General features: G+C 45.3%; 1 protein-coding gene across 1 annotated transcript; it reads right to left on the minus strand.

The window, feature by feature from the left end:
• Nucleotides 1-1,891: 1,891 nt before the first annotated feature.
• Nucleotides 1,892-19,524, minus strand: LOC115078114 (eukaryotic translation initiation factor 4E type 2-like). The gene is made up of 7 exons (XM_029580767.1): nt 19,313-19,524; nt 14,569-14,668; nt 13,420-13,554; nt 13,136-13,240; nt 12,339-12,491; nt 9,906-10,042; nt 1,892-6,253 (listed from the first exon to the last, which is right to left on the minus strand). The coding sequence occupies exons 1-7, from the start codon at nt 19,333-19,335 to the stop codon at nt 6,214-6,216; spliced, it is 693 nt and encodes a 230-aa protein (XP_029436627.1). The 5' UTR covers nt 19,336-19,524; the 3' UTR covers nt 1,892-6,213.
• Between the last annotated feature and the right edge of the window lie 1,265 nt (nt 19,525-20,789).

Genomic DNA, 20,789 nt, shown 5'->3' on the forward strand with positions numbered 1-20,789 from the left:
TGCTACGCTTGACTTAAAGGCTAGGCAGTCAACGTGCATGATCCAAAAACAAGACCGCATCCATACTGCAGCTGTGTCTTTCACATTTAAAGAAAGACACAAAGAAGCCATTCTCTTTCAGATAAAAATAAAATCAAAAGTTCTTTCCCCGAACAAGTGATGTTATCTCTGCTGTTCACCAGCTGAAAAAAAAAAAAAAGACTCGCCTTTTCAGTACAAAAATGAAGGTTGTGGACCATATGAAGAGAAAGAGATCCTTAAGTACCATATGATGCAATTAGAGACCAAGAAAATGTGGCAGAAAGATACAGAAAGTGTTCCAATTATATTGAGTGCCTCTGCCATGATTAAAAAGAGCTTTCAGGTGCATACATATCACATCCTATAAACTCCAGAAATAAGCTCTCTTTGGCATAATGCAAGTATTAAGATGGTCACTAGGAGTCAATTTGAAAGACTGAGCTCACACTCAGTATACCCTGACTTATGAATGAGGTCCATTCCTGTCAAGATATGTGCAAAATTTACCCATGTGGATGGCTGGGATACATATCGCCAAAGCTATCATCACTGCTACTACTTCTGCCATGCTGCAGACGGATATTCTGGTTCATGTGCTGGAATACAATGCCTGGGACAAAATTGCAGCTGTTTGCCTGAATTTCAAGAGGGACTATGAAAGAATAAGGAAGGTGGTCAGAAAGAAACTAAAGAGATCAACCAGATTGTTCAAGATGTGCATGAGGCATGGGACAATTTAAAAAAAATATCGGAAGCCCAGATGAAATGTATCCTGCTCCAAAGCTGTAGACAGACAATTTTTATTTTATTTATATTCTGTTTTTTTGACATGTCAAAGTGGATTACATTCAGGTACTGTAGGTATTTCCCCTGTCCCCCAAAGGGTTTACAATCTATGAGGGTCATTTATCATTTTGCATTAGGGCCTCAACACATGCATTAAATAGTGCAACATGTGTTACTATGCAAATTTCACATTTGCTATGCAAGTGGGAAAAGCTTGAGTGGAGTTAATGGTAATGAGCAGCTCCTAACGTCAAATGTGATAGAGTAACGAACAGCATGCGGGTTTTAACGCCGGAAATAACTACACCTTTTTTCTGTGCATTGTGACTGTTAGCTGTGTGTTACCGACCGAAAAGGGTTTTTCGCAAATGCTGGTTCAAGCTTTTGGCGAGAGAGAGAGAGCCTTTGTAGAGGCTAACATGCAAGTTTACTATTTATACAACTGTAAGAGGGGGTACTAGTAACCTGGGGTGAGTTTTATGGGATGGGTAGGTTTTGAAGGGGCAGTTTTACATACACAGTCAGAGGTATGAACAGCAAAGAGATCAGATTCATTCTCTGAAACTTGTATTTCCCCTAGATTATCTCATCCAGCTAACAACTCCTTGAGGTACTCCCACCTTTTGAGAAAGGTCGTTTTCCTGGATTCTAGGACTCTCACCTTATACTGAACCACACCATCTGGTAGTCACTGGTTCCCAGATGATCATCCACTACACCATCTGAAATACTGTCCCCACTGGTAAGCACCAGGCCCAGTATCGCCCCCTCCTGTATGGGTTCCGTTACCAGTTGACAGAACAGTTCTCCTTGCAGAGAATCCGGGATCTCCCTGCTTCTAGAAGATACTGCAGTTGGGATGTCCCAATCAACATCTGGAAGATTAAAACCCCTAGCAACCGCAGCTCCCCTTTCACAGCAATCCTGAGAATATCCTCCATTAAATCTCTATCCGTCTCCTCTGTCTGTGATGGAGGCCTGTGTATTACACCAATATAAATAGATGCTCCACTCCCCCTTTCCAGATTAACCCACAGTGCTTCCTCTTTACCTTGAGCCTTCATCAAAATTTGACAATTTTTTATTTTATTTTTTTTTTACAGATGTTTGTGTCTCTGAGTCCTTTTCTTCTAAAATCCCTCAGGAGGAGGCTATCACTATAGTGCAGTCAATACATAACAAATGTCCCATTGATAGTCTGGTGCCAACTGATTTTTTTTTGGTAGGATTTTACCCGTATTGCTCCGACTGAAAGGTCCTTCTGTTTTGAGGACAGTTTTTACTAGCACACGAAGAGGACTGTGATGGGGGCAACATCTTCAATTTCAATCCATTTGGCCGTACCCATCAATATTTTGGCCTTTCATTTCCATCTGGCTTTGCTATATTGATAATATATTTTTCTTTCGGCTGGGTACTTTTTTCGACTGGCTTAATCCAGGGGACCGCAATCTATTGCTTGTTGATCATTAACATTCTTTCCAGGTGATTTTCTTAGACATTCCGATTACTATACAAAATGGTTCTACCACCACTTCAATCTTTAGGAAGCAGACAGATCACTCACTCTTTTATTGTACGGGAGTCCTTGCTTGTTAGATTACACCACCTCTGATTTCCTCAAGCCCTATTGATGGTGAGGAATTTTAGATTCAGGGGGCTATCCTTCACGCGTTATTAAATCCATTTTTAAACAAGCTCTCTAAATCAATCCCGAACTGTTGTTTTCATCCCTGCTATCCCAGTCTCTGGACAGGAACACCTATTGACCACCTTATTCTGACCGTGCAGGATGAATCTGTTCGATTGCAATGCCACTGGTCTGTCCTGGCCCCGCACTCGCTTTTTGATTATTTGCCATGTTTTATATTTCATCGAGGACGTAATTTTAAGATTTTTTAATATATCATCTGACATACGTTCAGCTGTCCCCACCTGTTAATGAAGTAGCTCCTTGCGGTAGCTACTTAGCCTGCCTCCTATCGCTGTCTATAACAGAAGTTAATCATCCCGTTGCTCAGCACAGGTATCACCTTAATTTTTTTTCTATTTGTTGTTCTATGGGAGTTATCTATATGATTATTTGTCCATGTTCACTTCTATATGTAGGGTCAGACTATCAGGATGGCTAAGACAAGAAGTCTGGAGCATTGTATTTGCATCTGTCAGTTTCACACCAGCAGGAGGCCCATCTTGAGATTACTGACCTTTGTTTTCTATCATTGATCAGGTACCACGATGGTTGAGAAGGGGCAACTAGGGAAACAACCATGGATCTTTAGATTACAGACGCTTCATCTCGATGGTCTTAGCCATGAGGCTGCATGGTCTGCCTTTTTAAGAACATAAGAAGCTGCTATTTTGGGTCAGACCAAGGGTCCATCAAGCCCAGTATCCTGCTTCCAACAGTGGACAATCCAGGCTACAAGTATGTGGCAAATACCCAAACAGTACATAAATCCCATGCTACTAGTAATAAGCTGTGGTTATTCCCTAAATCGATTTGATAAATAGCAATTTATGGACTTCTCCTCCAGGAACTTATCCAAACTTTTTTTTAAAACCCAGCTATGCTTTTAGCGGAGTGTCTATTGTATTATGTTTATATATGAAAACTTTCATTTTTATTGTGAGACTTTATCAATATATATTTTGACTGTTTTTTTCATTTGTCTTGTGACTTGGACTTGTTTTCATTGGCTATGTTAGATCATGTGGGAGCCTGTTTTGGCTCCATTTTTTAAATTTTCAGAGTTAAAAGGACTCTGTTCCCTCATCATGTTAGAGCTCGTTGAGCCTATGTCTTTACCTGTGACACTGCCAGATTGAAACGGTCCTATATTAGGCAATTTACTTTTGTTTTCTTATATTCTTCAGCCCATCTACATTTTCTCTGATCCATCCATTAATACATTATTTTAATTCATCTTAAGATTCCTTGTCCATCCTAACAGTCACATGGCAAAACACGGTCCATGTTGAGGGACTGTAGGTTGATATTTGGATTATTTTTATGATGTTGGGAATAAATATTTTTGGAACTTTCATCAGTTATGTGGATTTTGGACTGATCTTTCAGAATATCATCTCACACTTTCTCCGTTTATTACAGACACATTTAAATACCTCCAAAGTTTCCATGCGCAGGAGGCGGGCTTGTTTCAACAGAAAGGAGACTCTGGAACATGGGTCATGGGATGAGGGTGAAGGGGGTTGAGTTAGGAGTAATCGACAAAAATATTTCTTTACAGAAAGAGTGGTGGCCACATGGAACAGCCTAAGAAGAGTACTGGGATTCAAGAGGGCATGGGAGAAGCAGAGGAGCTCCAAGGGAGAAGGGGCTATAAAGCTGCGTGGGAGATTTGGATGGGCCATATGGTCTTTGTCATGCTCTATATCAGGGCTCCTGTGGCCGCAGGTGCAGACCCTAACTCCCTACATCATTGTCCTTACTCTGTCCCTACCCCCTTTTCCTACTTCTGTTTAAAAGAGGGACTTTTTGTTATGCGAGCAATGAAGAGCATCTCTGCACTTTATTCTGGGTGTATGAAGGAGAAAGGCATTTCTACAGCAACACAAAATGTTCTGAACAGCTCCAGCAGGACTATAAGTCCCAGGCTGCCATCACTGAGCAAAAATAAAAGCCAACATCATAGCTAGGCGGTAATTTACTTCCAATCCTTGAGGGCCTCAAACAGGTCAGGTTTAAGGATCCCCCTCATGTTTATGCATGAGAGAGATTTGCAAACAATTGATGCAATGTGTATATAAATCTATTTCATACATATTTATTCGGAGTTTCCTGAAAACCTGACTCATTTATGTCCCTTAAGAACTAGAACTGAATACCACTATAAGAGTGAGAGTTATCAAGAAGGGTATTATATTGCTAGATGCTACTTAATCTCGTTGGAGTACTGTGTCCATTTCTGGATCCAACATTTCAGAGGAGGCCTTGGAGAAACTGGATAAAGGCCAGAGGATGGAAACAAAAGTGATTCAGGAGTAGCTGGGTTTATTTAAGCTGTTGAGAAGACAACTGAGAGGGTGACCTAATAATAGTCTTTAGGAACATAAAAAAAAACTTATAGTGAATGGGGTCAGTTTTTCTCCATCTCCATTGGGGAGAGGTCAAAAAGTGATGGGTTTAAATTACAGAGGTGGTGATTTAGGGTAGACATTAGGAAAACCTTTCTAACTGCGAGAGTAGTCAAGTGCTGGAATGAGTTCCTGGGGAGGTAGTGGGATCTCCATCAGTGGAGAAGTTTTAAGGCAGGTTAGAGGCACATCAGACTGAGATGGCTTATATAAAAAGGATCCTACCCGGAGGAATAGGTGACCCCTCCTCCCCGAGGTTCCCTCACAACCCCAATCTTACAGTGATTCTGTGATGGATGTCAAAACCCCCAAATCAACACTAGGAAACTGGTGGGCCTCCAAACCAAGGGGCTGACCCTTCTGATCTTTTTGTTTAACACGTGAAAGTTACAAGAGCTTTCGTGACAAAAGCTTCAGATCCTGTGGAGGATATTCTCATACGGTGCTGTGACAGCATCTTCAAACAACTTTAGCTGCACCGTGACATCCATGACTTCCACTTATTTGAGCAACTCCCTGGTTAAGAGAGGTCGCTTTTGGTATCCCCAGGATTCAGGAAGGTACCAGGTTGCTGGGCTGAAGCTGAGACATTCTCTATCCAAAGCTACGTGCGAGTTGGAAAGACGCTGCTTTCCTGCAAACCAGAAAAGGTCCTCCTTACTTGCTTGAGTATGGTGCAGTCCAAGCTAAATCTGCTTCTGCCACTTCCAAGTCCTTAGCACTAGCGTTAGCAAAGCAATGTCATAGCGCGGTTATCTCCAGGAAACAGAAACGGGCGAGCTGGAGGGGGCCCGAAGTCACCGAGCGAGTCACGTTCATCAGCAAATTTCCCTATCACTTTATAAAAAAAGGGAACCCAGTGTGAATCCCAAGTGCAACAGGAAGGGGAAAGGGTTTCACTCAGGAGTGATGGAGGGACAGTCCAGGACACGGGCCTGCTTTATTATTTCTCAGAGAGGCTTTTCCCCAAATGCCACGACGCCTGCTCCATCTCAATCTGCTATTTCCACTCCATCTGGCTCCAGAAACCTTTGCAGGCGAGACTCTCTCGCATTGGGCTGCCGAACCAGGAGGTGACCCTTGTGAAAGTGACCCTTCTGTTCACTGGCAGCTCGAGCTTCAGTTGGAAAGCACACTGCCAAGCTCTTTTATAGGAAAACCATATTTTTAAAAATGTGTTTCTATGCCCCACGGAAGGAGCTCAGTTCCTTGAGGGTCCTGCCCTGGGAGTCTCTGTATTCACTGGGGTTTGTTTGGGGTTTTTTTTTCTGTTCCTTGCTCTTCAGCACAGAATTGGAAGGACTTTTCCTATAGGGCAATCTTGGTATTCCGAAAACTTGAGTTATCTCTGAAATTAATAAAAAAAAATAAAAAAATTGAAGTTAGAGATAAAAATGATTAACACGTAAATAAAACATTCTTAAAATAAATACATTGAAAAGTTGCCCGACTTGCTCATGTCAAATTCTAGACTCAACTGAAAATTCAGTGGCACTCAGAGCTATGATTTTTTTTATCAATCTTGGGTACTGAAGAAGCTGCATCTGCTGTGGTAAACAGTGCTTAAATCTTGCAAAAGAATTAACGTTGGAGGGTTAAACTATTACTGTCTACATCTATCTGTATGCTAATTAAAGGTTAGCATTTAATTCTAAGTATATAATTGTAGGTTAAGAAAGGTCACTTGCTTGATCTGAGAAGATAAGAGTGACTCCTGTAGTCACCTACCCTCCCATTCTCCCACCCCAGTCACATTTTTTGATATACACGTTATTAGACCAAACTAAGAGTCAACAAATTTAGAACAATGTGCAATTAGCTCGGTTTTTAGTAATTAACTGTTAGTCCTATTGCTGGTCATTTAAAAACAAGACACCTTATAATAAAATGCAAATTCCCTTAAATACATCCATCCCTTAAACAGCTTTAAAAACGTTTAACAACTAAACAACACTGTGATGCAGGCAGTGGTCTAGCAGGGAGATGAGGGTTATCCAATCGTTTGCATATGCTGGCGAGAGGTTGTATATTTGCACTTGGAACAAAGAACTTCCAGCTCTCAGAGAACAAGTGCAAGCTCTGGAGGTCAGCGGCAGACCTTGAAGAGCTGAGGCAGAAAGAGAGGAGTCCCTCGAGGCATAGTAGAGTGGCTCCAATGCCAGGTCAGGAGCCCTTATGCTGCCTTGGAGAAGAAAGGTCAACGGGAAGGAGACCATCACCTCGGTGTAGCAGGAAGTGATCCAGATACATCAAGGTGATGATCTCCAGGTGATGGCTTATCTCTTCATGAGGGAAGAGTTAGGAATTATAAAAATAACTTTTTTTTTTAAATACATTCAAAGTAAAATGTCGGTGAGGAAATCAGATGACCAAGGAGTAAAAGGGGTTCTCAAGGAAGACAAGGAAATAACAGAAAAACTGAATGAATTCTTTGTCTAGGTCTTTACTGAGCACACCCACACCAGAAATGTTCTTGGATGGTGGCGATTCTGAGCAACTAAAACAAACCTTTGTACTACCGGAGATTGTAAGAGATCCGGCTAGCTTCTTCTGAACAGAGCCAGTTAAGTCTAAAGTTATCCAACTAAGTATACCCAGATACCTTAATTAAACAGTGATATTAAAAATCTTTGCTGGTCAGGTTTAAACTTATTCAGACCTTGGTCGAGGTGGGCCAGTATTGTGCGAGTGGGCCCCATATTACAGCACAATTTTTTGTTGAACGTTTGTGCCGCAATAAAAAAAAATCACACCATGATACAGCTTTGTTATTTTGCCAGGGAGTGGCTCAATATCGCAGGGACACCCCCCCCCAACCCCCCCCGCAACCCCCCCCCGCACTAAAATAAATAAATAAATACATCGTGGCTTGATAAATCTCCCCCTTAACTGGATATCGTTGCCTGGCCAAGCGGTGGGTGAATACAGAATCAACTCTGTAGAAGGTGAGGTTTGTGAAGGCCCAGCTCCTGGCTCCCTTTTACCCCACTGATCCAGAGGTTTGTTAGATATTCTGGCACAAATCCGATCAACATCAGAAGGACCTTGAATACTGTAAACCTTTCATTATCAGCAGGTTTGGTACCATCTGCAGTGAAGGAAGCCATCATAAGGCGGCCCATTTTAAACAAAATCTTTCTGAATCTGCTTCTTTGCTTTCCAGCTATAGCCCGAGGTCTAATCTTTGCTCCTGGAGTAGGGGGTTAGAGAAATGGGGCCTCACCCTACGTGATGATTTCTGTTTAGAAGCGCATAAAATTTTAGATAGTGAGCAATATGTTTTTTGCCATAACAGGATACTGAAACCTTGCTTCTTTCTTTTTTAGACGACATTTATCGTGATCTGGAAACTAATAAAACTGGTGTACTTGTCCAGCCAGATCTCTCAGCTGCTTTTGATGTTACGGACCACACTGTGTTATTATTAAATCTTAAGACGTACTGAGATAGGCGGAGTGGTATTTATCAGGCAGGAAGCAGCAAGTTTGTTTTAATAATAGTTCGGCTATGTGGTTCTCTTATTCTTTTGGCGTGCCTCAAGGCTCAGCATGGTCAGTGACCCTTTCTAATATACGATATTAAAAACCTAAAGAAGATAAAAGTGGTGGGTGTACCTAGTGAACTCACAAATATTAAGAAGGGTCACTGACACACCTCCCTCCAAACCATGTGCTGCTGAGCCATGTCCTGATTCTGGCTGCTACGCAGCCTCCCTGCCAGCAGAGGTCCTCATGGAGCCACCCTCTTTCCTGCGCTAGCCACCTCCTTGATGCTCCCATGACGCAGCAGGGTCAGCCCTGTTTCACCCAAAACTCTGTGCCTTTTCATGGAGTCACCTTGGCTCTTTACATTGGCTCACCTTGCCTTGCTTTACTTGTGCGTGCCCCCCATACTCTTCTTGTTGCACCTTTTCCTGTGGCCTCCTTGGAATTCCTGCCTTGTCCTGCAACATCCTTGGCCTTTTTTGCCCAGCCCTATGGCCACTTTGCCTTGCCTTGTGGCTTCTACTCCCTATGGGATTCCAATTCCAGTCCCTGTTTCCAGTTCCTATTTCCAGTCCCAGGCCTTGCCTTCTGTTCCAGTCCTGTCTCCAGCCCCTGCCTGCCTCTCCGATTCCTGCCCGTTCCACCAGTTCCAGTTCTTGTGTCATCGCCTGTGCCTGCCTCTCCACCCGGCTTGTTTCCAGTTCCAACCTAAATCCTGCTGGCCACCAGAACCTGCGGGCTCATCCTAAGGGGGGGGGGGGGGGGGGTTGGCTGGTCGGGCGAAAGATCCTGTCCAGCCCCCTCCCCCCCCCCCCCCCCTGTGTTCTAGTTTAAAAGTTGCTCTAGCTCCTTTTTAAAATGTTAACACCTCCACCCTGGTTAAGGTGCAGCCCAAATAAATCATCTGCTGTTGTCAGCCTCTGCGATCTTTGTATTTTTCTGAAGTCTCCTCTTATTTTCAGCCCCTACACTCTCTGGAATCTTGAGCAAATATCACTTCTTTTAATGAAAATCCCTGCCTGCCTCCGTGCCCTTGAGAAAGAGCTGACCTTGAAATGCTCCCCTTTGCTGGGAATAGTGTCTATAGGTTATATCACAAAGATGATTCACAGTCTCCTGGCGCTCCTCTGGTAGGTTCCCAATATAGATATTATGAACAATCCCAGGCTCTCTCTGCCCCATAAGGACTGTAGCAAGACCCTATCCTTTCCATAAACATAACCCAATTTTAGCTTTCATTAACGTGAATTACAGCTATTGCACAGATATCCAAATACCTCCCAAAAATCATTAGAACAACCTGGGATCTAAAACGGATCAGACAGTGCTATGACCCACAGACCAGTCACAGGCAGGCATCTCACGGTCTGTGCATCTCTACAGCACGACTGCTAGAACCTGGCGGGGTCTCACTGCAGGCCCAGCCTGCCTCGTGGCTTTCCTCTGAGAAGTCACTGCAGACGGCGGCCCAGGCAAACCGCGGGTCTGAGCCAGTGCTGTGGCTCTTGTGCTTACTTCAGGCTGTCCGTGTGGGTCTTGTACTCCATGATGGTATTGGGTGGCAGGTTCAACACCCGCCGCAAGGTGTCACGAATGCGTGCCGTGGTCACCTGGTCGCTGGCAGTCTTGTTCCAAATGGATAAGATATCTTCCTGCAAAGAGTAAGGTGGGGAGAGAGAGAAAGTAATAAATGGTAGCGCGGATGGTCCCCCACTTTCCAAGCCAAACTGGCTACCAATCTTAGGCGGGGCCGACAGAGTGACAGGGGGATATTATGCTATTTTGTCAAATGAACAGAGGGACTGAAGCAGTTTATGATAAGACCTTTATTCCAGCATTTCCCTATATCACTGGGAACATGGCTGTGTGTCCACGTCACTGACTGCGTCAAAGAACGAGGTCGCCTCCACATTATTTTTACAGCTAATGTGATGTATCAAAAATCAAAAGATTTATTCAAGAGATCAGGTAAGGAGAACTCATACAACCGACAGGCTCGAGCATAAATCACAAGGAGCAAGACCAAACTCTTATGCTGGTCAGTGCCAATGCTTTTTCTTGTGCACAAAGGGGCGGATTTTAAAAGACGCGTCGATTTTATAACCTGCGCGGGTCACAAAATGCGATCCCCGCGCACACGTGTGCCCGGTTTTATATTGGCGCCCGCATTTGCGGACGGGTCGCAACTCATGCATGCAAGGGGGGTGTGATTTAAAAAAAAAAAACAAACCCTGCACAGCGACGACATGATCACGCCATTCCCAGGTCCCTATCCCCCCTACCTACTCTTCCTCCCTTTTCCCCTCTCCTCTCCGACCTATCCACCCCCAACTATTAGAATTTTTTTTGTTTTAAAACTTACTTCATCTTCCCAAAACTTGGTGAACTGTGAACGAACTGGGAAAACTGGCAATGGCATCGGCGCGCGTTTCTTTCAAAATCCTCCACTTACGTGGTAGACGTGGCATTTGCGTGCACAGGTGGGCACCCACTTAAAATTGTTCACCTGTTGGTGGTTTACCTTCTTGGATGGTCGAATGTCCTGCAGATGTCCTCAGTTGCCAAATTCAGCCACACAAATGGAGGCTGCACCCGGAATAGTGCACAGTCTTTTTCTACACTGGGATCTACCTCAGGTCCACCTGTTTGCGTCTCTGCAAAATCATTATTTTCCCTGTTTTTTTCTCAAAACCTCCTGCCCTGGATGCGATGTTTCCAGATGCTTTGCCCTCTCGTCTGGACCGCTCGTGTATACCTTTCCTCCTCTTCCTCTCATCACCAAGGCTCTCCTCAAAGAGTGTGACTTTTAATTTTTTTTTTTTTTTAAACTAATGGCTCTTTAGAAAAAGCATAAATTAATTTGGGGATTTTTGCACATTCTTATGCCTGCACAATCACTTTGCACAGGGGACACAAAAAAGTAGTGCAATCATTGTAAAAAGTATTGCTAAGAGTTTGGCATCGCTCTTTGTGACTTAGAACTGGGACTTTCAATTATATGAGCTCTTCTTAAGTGACTTCTTCAATAGTTATATTGATTTTTGATAGCTGCGAGTACTAGGAATGCTGGAGAGACTTTTCTTTGACATTCTGATTGTGTCTTTTCTTTCTCTGTGTTGTCTGTATATTGATCACATCATATAGACCTACTGGTGGCTCTTCCTTCTGACATGGTTGTTAGGATGGGCCAATGGGAGTCAATGCCTGTGACGGAATAGGAGGAAGAACACCCAACACAGCTTCTTCATGGACAACCGGGGAACAAAGGGTGATTGTACTATCCTGCTGACATCATGTGGTAACCTATATTCTCCTGATACTCTCCTGCTACCCCCCCCCCCCCTCAACACCGTTACCTGGAGTTTGTGTACAGTAAAGGTCAAAGCCACCCTATAATGTCCAATGTTCTCCTGTTACTCTCATATTGGACCTCAGCAACACTCCCTGGAGTCTGTGGACAGGGCATAGCCAGGAACATCCCATAATCTTCAATATTCTCCTGCTGCTGTCCCTTTAGCTGCACTGCCTTCTCACTCTCATACAAATGATCCTAGTTTTACTTGGGACTTCTCTTACTTCACTTCCCAGCATTGCACACTGTGCGAGTGCTTTGCGTTTGTGAGAAGGATGGTTGAGGGATCAAAAGAGACGAGGTGGGAGAGCTGTAAGATGTGGAGGGGGAAGAGTATGAGAATATGCATGTGGCTTCAGAAAGTGTGGATGCAAGGAGCAAGGAGCATGAGATGTGGGGTAGAAGTTCAGGTTGGGATGAGATAGCAGAGGCATGGAAGCCACTGAACGGTGAGGGAGAAGGAGGAGATGTTGGAAAAGTGAGGTGAGGGGGGTGTGGGAGGGAACGGATGTGAGAGAGAAGGTGAGATGTGGAGGATTATCAGAGGAGTGAAGCGCAGGGCGTGTGAGACATCAGAGGACAGAAACCATGGTCACCTGGAAGCGGATGGACACCACGACGCCACAGATCTCTTCTCCCACCATGAACTGCTCTCCGAGCATGGCCAGGATAATGTTCTCCCAGAAGCGCGAGGCCAGCCCCTTTCTCAGCCGGATGATCCACTTCCCACCGTTCTTATTTGCCTCATCCTGGGGAGAGAATAGTACCCCGCCCCCAGGGAGGGGTGGTGGTGTCAGCAAACTATGAGCCCTTAGCAGCGCCAGCTCAAAGATGAACCATTTCTGTTAATGCTTTCTGCTCAGGGAAAATCCCAGAGATCCAAGGGGTTAGTTCCACGCACTGCAGGCAACTGGGAAATCTATAGCCCCAGTTCCTGCTGAAGTAGGACGCACAGCCTTTGAGAGAAGGGTAAGCTGAGAGCTGCTCTTACAGTGACCTCTAGTGGTTAGTTAAAGAATAGAGCTATTAGATGTTCTTCAGTTGCAAACCATAGAAAGTCCAGAGGTCTCTGATGAAAACCATACAAGAAGCAAGGAAAAGGCTTGCAGGGGAAGATCCCTGATGAGAGCCATGGGAAGGAAAAAAAAGGGGGGTGGGGGGGGGGGGTAATCTTTGATGAGAGCCAAATAGGAAGGACACAGACCTTGACATGTAGGATCCCTAAATGAGAGGTAGACAGCAAGGAGTCAGAAGAGAAATCTCACAAAGAGTGGATCTTTGATGAGAGTTGGACGGGAGGGAGTAGGAAGGGGAGGATCCCTAGATGAGAGAAGCGCCTTGCGACACAGGAGGTCACAAAGTTACTGAGACAGACCAGAGAGCCTCCGCTCACCTCCCACATGGGTTTGATGCCCTCCTTGAAAAGATGGAAGTCGCTGTAGCCCGAGAGGTCTCCTGGCCTCACCAGGTGGCTGTATACCCGCCAGAACTGCTCCACCTGGGAGGACAAAATGGGAAGGGCCAGTTAGCAAGGGAGATCACAACAATGGGAGCTGCCAGGGTCCAGCGCTCTTAGGCAGGGTGAGAAACACCAAGGTTACCGGGCAGCTAAACCCTGGGCACCGGGCCTCAGCCCGGTGGTGCTACATCTCCTGCGCGTCTTCGTCAGCCACTCACCGAGGCTACGGTGCCGAACTGCTTGATATTCTGCTCATAATTCTGGGTGCTAGCTGGGCGGCTCGGGGTGCGGCGAGAGTACCAGAAAGTATAATTGTACTGCAGTGGGTGCTCGCCTGTCCCCGGCATCACAACCTGCAAGAGAAGGAAGGGCAGTAAATACACATGGGAAAAAAAAAGAGATGGGAAAAGGAGTGCAGAATATACTGGGGGGACTGCTAGAAAAGCAAGGCAGGGAAACAAACAGTGGTGCCATCTCTTGGTATGGTACAACATAAAGTGCATTTGTTGTGCAAAATGGCCGCTATAACAGCAGAACTTCAAGCCACACCGCAAAAATTTCAGGAGAACTGGTCTCTGTACCTGCAATGGGAAAAGCAACAGGCGACATGAGTGTATCTAAGCGTCAAATGAACTTTCATTGCTTTGCTTCTGGCCATGTGTACTTTGTCTTGCATTAACCTACTGTTATCATAGCCATAATTGGGGATTTCTCGTAGTTTGTCATTTGTATGTCTGATTTTTTGATGATCATGGGTTTTGACCTCGGAATACCTTCCTAGAGCTCATGGATATGGGAGGAGGGAAGTGAATAGGGGAAGGTTGGGAGGGCAGAGGCGGGGGGTGTTTAGGGGAGAGTACGCAGTCCATACATCAGAGACAGAAGGAGAGAGGGCTCGTACCCAGAGCCTACCCTGGAGACACAGCAGGAAACAAGACAGGGAATGCTCACAACACGTGCAAGAATCTTCTCAGACTCCAGGGTGGGCCAGGAAGGCCGATCCCTGCCGAGCGCCAGGCGGGACAGAGAGCTTGCAGGGGAAAACTACCTGGAAGGAGTGCAGAGAGAGGGTCCTGGCAGTGGGAAGACCCCGGGGAGCTCCACATGAAAAGGAATAAGCAGAGATGAATCGCAGGGTGGGTTCCGCAAGACAGAAGACAGGAGAGAGGCCTGAACGCGGGAGGTTCCCTGATGAAAGCCAGACGCACGTGTGTGAGGTAGAGGTGTGCAGGGGTAACATGCTTTGTTTCGTTATGTTTTTGGTTCTGTTTCTAAGTGCGCGCTCATTCAAAACTAGGGTGCACTGAAAAGGAAATTTAAAAAAACCCAAACTGCTGCATATTTCTAGTGGGCTGTTAAATCTGTACCTTGTATTTTGGTGCATTTTCTCCTGTTCCAGTTCCTGGCGTCTCTTTCTCCTGCTGTAGCTTTCCATCACCCCGGCCGTTGTCCTCCTGATCTATCAGCCTACAAAACCGGGAGACAAATGCGCATGCCTGTAAGTTTATCCAGCTAACTTTAGACCTGCCATGGTCTACTTATCTGGTTATCTTAGCCAGATCCGGCTGGAAAACGGCAATAAGCAGCTCTGCTCCAAATATTCCTACCCCCCCCCACACACACACACACTTAAGCCAGATAGTTATCCGGCTACGTGGCCACTAAAGTGGATTAAGTCCACATTTATCCGGCACTCTGGCGCTGAATATCCGCCTAGCATAGCAACACTCAAAATACTACCAGCAATTATAGAAAGTGTGGCAGTGAGGAGTAAAGCTTGGGATGGGCCCAGAGAATCCTCAGTGGTGGGGGGAGCAAGGATAAAAGCCTGAGAGAGAAACAGAGGAGCCTCCGTGGTGGAGACGTGAGGGGTAAAGCCGCTTGGACTGCCTTTTACATGCAACCTAAAATGTGTCTATCCCCGTGTGCAATATCATACACCAGTGGTTCTCAACCTGTTTTCGGTTGGGACCCACCTGACGGATGGTTCTCACGTTCGTGATACACAACACATGACCGTCATGGGGCCAAATGCAAACACACACTCTGCATCCAACAATGGGTGCAGGGCAGAACGAGGATGTTCTCCGTACAACATAAGATATTTCTGGGGTCTTCTTAGCAACAGCAACACAAACCTCTCCCTACTACCAGGTGCAACAGCCCTACTTATGAAAAGAGACAGCAATTTACCACCAATGCGTATCCTATTGAGAAAACACAGCAAATAAGACCGATACAAATGCCTTTCGTGCTAGTATTTATTGATTTATTTCCAGGCATTTTTATAATGCACCTGCAGGAAACTGATCAGAGCGGTTCACAGCATCATAAAACTGTATAAAATCAGCACAACACATTCAAATAAAAACATAAAAACCTGCACTACCACCTCTATTACTCCAGGGATGATGAACAAGGCACCATTTGCAGATCGTAAATGATGGCTTGGAGCATGCTTACTCACTGGCCTTCATAATTAACGAGCTCCCTCATCTCGGACCACCTTACCCATCAGGGTCATGATCTTAAATTCTACCCTCTCTCCAACGGGGGAGCCGGTGTAAGTCATTTAGCAGTGGTCTAGCACTAAAGTCTCCTTGGACAAGCCAAGAGCAATCTGGCCACCATATACTGCATTACCTGGAGCCGCTGAATGCTCTTTACCTTCTCGCCCATCAAAGCTCCATTACAACAATCAAACTCCAGCATCACCAAATGCCTACAGTATTATCCGAAACACTCGAGAGTTTACCAAACCCCTGATTTTCTTTCATGGAAGCAACTTCAGAAACACTCTCCGCCCCATGAGTGAGATCTGTGGTTTATCATACTGTACACCCCCGGTTTCAGATTACTGGCGCACACAAACAAGAGGTCTAACGCATCTCTGTAGCTGCAAACATCATCCATTCTGTCTTTCCATCATTTAAAACTAATGTGTTTGTCATCCATTCCATGATTCCATTCGTGTTTCTACTCCCTCTTGCACCCTACCTAAGGAAGCCGTTAAGTCTCGCCCCAGTGGACGTACCAATCGCACGTCATCTGCCCAAAGTTATCCTGAAAAGCCTAAATTACGAAGTAGCTGCCTCAATGGTTGCATTAAAAAAGTAACGGGAAGAATGGGGATCTCCGGGCACTGCCCACTCTAAACTATAAGGCATGGATTTCTCTCCTCTTACCTGCACTTCCATCGCTCAATCTTTTAAGAGGGAGGAGATCCAATTCCCCACATCTACCAAATGCCCATGCTAGACCTAACACAATTAAAACACACTTTCTCCCTTGCCCAGATTCCTACAAATCATATCATTTAATGCCACCAAACACTGTCTCTGCACTGTATCCGTGGCAAAATCCTGATTGACACTCATCCAAAACCTAATGCTCCTCTAAATGTTGGGACAACCTTAGAGTAACCACCTTCTCGATTACCTTCCCCAGGAAGGCATTATTAGCCACTGGCCAATAACTTTACATGGCTCTCCCTATCTAACCTGGCCTTCTTTAGAAGCGGGTACACGATTATCTACCATACACATACAAAGAATGAGTCACGATGGCTTGCAACCTCCCGAACAACTCCTCTCGGAGATGGGTCCGAACTACAGGCACCTAAAATCCCCAACGCTCCTTCCACACTACCTCTTCAAAATCATCTAACACCCCCTCTACATCCATCTGCTGTTCCCCTTCCTCTACAGAACTATATCACAAGAAGTCTGTGTCACCCTCATCTGTCCACAAAGAAAATCCACTCACTTTGGTCACACACACAGAAGTGACCTTCACCAAATACAGAAAGTCCACAAATTACAAATATGGAGACAGAAACTGGAATGGAAAACCAAAAGAAGCCACTCTGCATGCAGTGCAAGACTGAAGAAATGGAAAGAGAATTATAGCACCTAACACAGTCCCAGGATCTGCAATAATGCACACAAACTAATCCGCAAAAAATTACACCTGTATTATGGAACACACTCAAACAGTAACAACCCTATCTATGAAAAGGCAACACTACAAATATTAAACCAGGTCCTAAACACCAATACACCTCCTATTAGGAGAACAGAACAAGCCAAGCTGCTATAGATCCGTTCACAGAAACTACAAGCTTGCAGAATACCCTTACTTGGGTCACACATGCAGAAAAAAAGACAGACCCTCACTAAATGATCATAAAGTTAATGTTTTTGTTTTTCCATTGTTGCACTGCATACAGAGTTTGGCTTCTTGCTGTTTCTAGTTCAGTTTTTGCTGCACATTTCTATTTATACATTCTTCAAGGAATATAAAATAATAATTATAAAATTATACTAATAAATAGAATAAATGTTTCAAAACTGATAAATAGAACATCCAATTATTAAAAACTCATAAAAATTATTAAAAATTCTCCAAACACAAATAAAACATTTCAAAACAGTAGACATATCACATAATACCCAATAATTAAAATGGCAGTCATTCGAGAAAAATAACCTTAAATAGCCACCTTTACTTTCCTTCTCCAGCAACTTTCCTACTCCTTTCCCTTGCAGACCAGTAACACACACGTGGCTGCTGAAGCTCTGTGCTCACAGTCCTCTTCCTTAGCACCCATGATCAGTCTCTCTGTCTCCCTCTCTCTCTCTCTCACACACACACACACACACACACACCAGTATCTAACTCACAACCAGTTTCTGTCTCTCACACACACGTCACCTCCCTGACCACTCTCACACACGTCACCTGCCTGACCACTCACTCTCACACACACACACCTCCCTGACCACACACACACACACACGTCACCTCCCTGACCACTCTCTCACACACGTCACCTCCCTGACCACTCTCACTCTCTCTCACACACACACACACACACGTCACCTCCCTGACCACTCACTCACACACACACGTACGTCACCTCCCTGACCACTCACACACACACACACGTCACCTCCCTTTAAATTAAATTGAAGTCTAAAAACCTAAAAAGAATCAAAGCAGCTTTGAAATCTATATAGTAAGATAAGGATCATAGCAGAATTAGTAACAATGTATGCTTTTTGGTATATTTTTAATTGTAGCCTCAATCTCAAGGTCAGCATCCCAGCTACTGGCGCTCTTCCCCCAGTCACATCTACCTACAAAACTGCCCACTTATTTCTCAGTCATTTCGGATGCATGAGGTAAGTGAATAGGAGTGAGATATAGTCTCCACTTTAGATAGACTTTTAAGATGACCAAATTATGAATGCATATGAAAGATGTAAATATGGCCAGAACCAGATTTGAAGCCTTGATGAATGGTGCTACTACTGCAAGTTTCAACCTTGTGCTAATTCAACCCCTTTTTGTGTCACCATGTTGCCAATATATACGGACTGATCAGGCTTAGGGCTGCTGCGGAAGTAGGGTTCACAGCCTCTGGGTGCAAGGGAGAGCATCTTGGGCAGTGCACAACTGTGACATCTAGCGCCAGAGGAGGGGGTAGAGGAGTGGAAGGAAAGAAAGAAGCCCCTCGATGTGAATAGAGTAATGGTACTAAACCTAGGAGAGGCTGGTTACATTAGGATCTGGAAAAAACTGCCAGACCAAAAACGACAACAATGGTCCTATTTGAAGTTGGGCTAGAGGATTCTGCCCCCTCCCTTTGTTTGGTTATTTTTCTAGGATTACCAGATGGCTTCACGGACATATTGAACCAGTCCTAATCTTAATCCTATTAAATGCAATGAGAGTAAAACAAAGAACTGGCTCAGTCTATCCCTGATCACTTGTAGCCAACTGGGAACTCTGAAGACTTCCCCATCCGAGGCAAGTGCAATAGGTACAGCGCCGTGAACAATAAATCTCTAAGGCCTAAAGACTGGAACGGCTCAGCCTATACCCAATAACCCGGAGCTTCTTGTTGGTGTTACTCCCCTCCTTGGACGCGACCCTGGATTTGACTTCCTGCGGACACCTCCACCCACGGTGTACTGTGGGATTTGTAGTACTGTTAGTCCCCCAGTGTAACGCGAGAACTACATAATCCAGAATGCACGGAAAGAAACCACAATTATCCCCCCTTTCCCCCTCCCCGGAACTAGATTTCCCTCTCTATCGCTCACTCACGGAGGATCCCCGGCTTGGCTCATGATTTCCACGCTGCCAACGAGGACTTCCGGTTCACTTCCTGCTGTCTGCCTGCATCCCTGCCCACTTTCGGTCAGCTTCCCTTAGTCTCTCCTGCGTCTCCCACCTTCGCCGCACAGTTCGGCTCCGCCTCCAAATCTCTTGCGCAGGCTTCTCTCGCCTTCTGCTTCCGGGTCTTTCACCTCCCATTTTCTCTTCCGACGCCAACGTCGGGAGGCCCCGCCCTCAGCCGCCTGCCATGTTTTTGTGACCCTTTCCAGTCCGCCGCGTGCCGTCACTCTCTCTGCCCGTGCTGCATTGCGCGAAACTCCGTGCGCCTGCGCAGAATCGATTTGCACCCGGGTGGAAGGGAGGAGGGGTGGCGAACCCTATCTGCTTAGCCTCAGTCAGAGCAGCTGACTGAGCGTCACGTGATTGCAATGTGAGGTAGCCATATTGAATTTGGGCAGATGGCGGCAGTGTGAATGCAGTTGTACCGAGTAGGCGGGAACATCGAAAGTTAGTTGCTTCCTTTGCACAAACCTCAGCTGCCCCCTCACCCCTTATCCTTTTCTTCTTCCTTAAAAGAGCTGGCCGGTATCGGCTGTACAGCTTCTTCCAGTGATTCTGCTTCAGTGGGCCGGCGTTAATTTCTGAGCAGCCCGAAAAAGTGTACAGAAAAGCAGAGGAGATAAAGGAAAGAGGGAGAATTAGGCTGCAGGAGTAATGGGTTGACGTGTGTAGATGGGGTGGGAGTTGCTATGGAGGACCGAAATTGGGATTGATATCCCCAGCTGAGAAAAGGCAGTGGTGGGGAAGAGAAGCAGAAGTGACAGTGATGAGGATTAGAGATGTGAATCGGAACCAGAATCGGATCCGATATCAGTTCCGATTCACATCTCTAAGGATAAGGTGCTCTTTGGGAGAGCAATGATGGCTGGAGGAAAGAAGAAAACTTTGATGCTCAAAAGCAGTGAACAAGGCAGAAGAGTGAAGAGCTGGGGACATAGAGAATGTAAAGAAGTGGGACAGTGGACTTCCATGTTTGGAATGATTTGCAATAGGGGATATAATAAAGCACAGTTAGCTTAAGAAAGAAATGTAGAGCTATAGGAAGAAAATTGGGACTGCATGGAGCAGTGTCTGGTTCTTGTGATCCTATGGCTTTCTCAAAAGAGGACAGGGTGACAAAAGTCAAAGCCCTGGTGAGTTGTAGCTTCCTCACATATCTGCAGCCAAGGCAGCTGGGAGAAGCGTACCTACCAGCTGCAACCTCCCAATACCCATATATGTGCACACATGTACACACGAATACAAACGTTTCTCTAGCACAGCTTGCCATTTCATTCTAACATTCCATCTTTAGGTCTCCCAGAGTTTCACAGGATAGGATTGTCAACTCAACCCAAGTCAACCAAACAGACTTATCCAATCCTGGTTTTGCCCTGATGTATACACTGATTCGTAGTTCTGAATA

Source organism: Rhinatrema bivittatum, chromosome 16 (genome assembly GCF_901001135.1).
Source record: "Rhinatrema bivittatum chromosome 16, aRhiBiv1.1, whole genome shotgun sequence".
NCBI lineage: Eukaryota > Metazoa > Chordata > Amphibia > Gymnophiona > Rhinatrematidae > Rhinatrema > Rhinatrema bivittatum.

Coding starts and splice junctions, on each gene's coding strand:
- LOC115078114 (XM_029580767.1), bottom strand. CDS start 19,335: ATGAGCCAAGCCGGGGATCCTCC. Junction 13,555..14,568: donor AAAATGCACCAAAATACAAG/GTACAGATTTAA, acceptor CTTCTCTTGCAG/GTTGTGATGCCGGGGACAGG. Junction 10,043..12,338: donor TGGTGTCCATCCGCTTCCAG/GTGACCATGGTT, acceptor TACTCTTTGCAG/GAAGATATCTTATCCATTTG.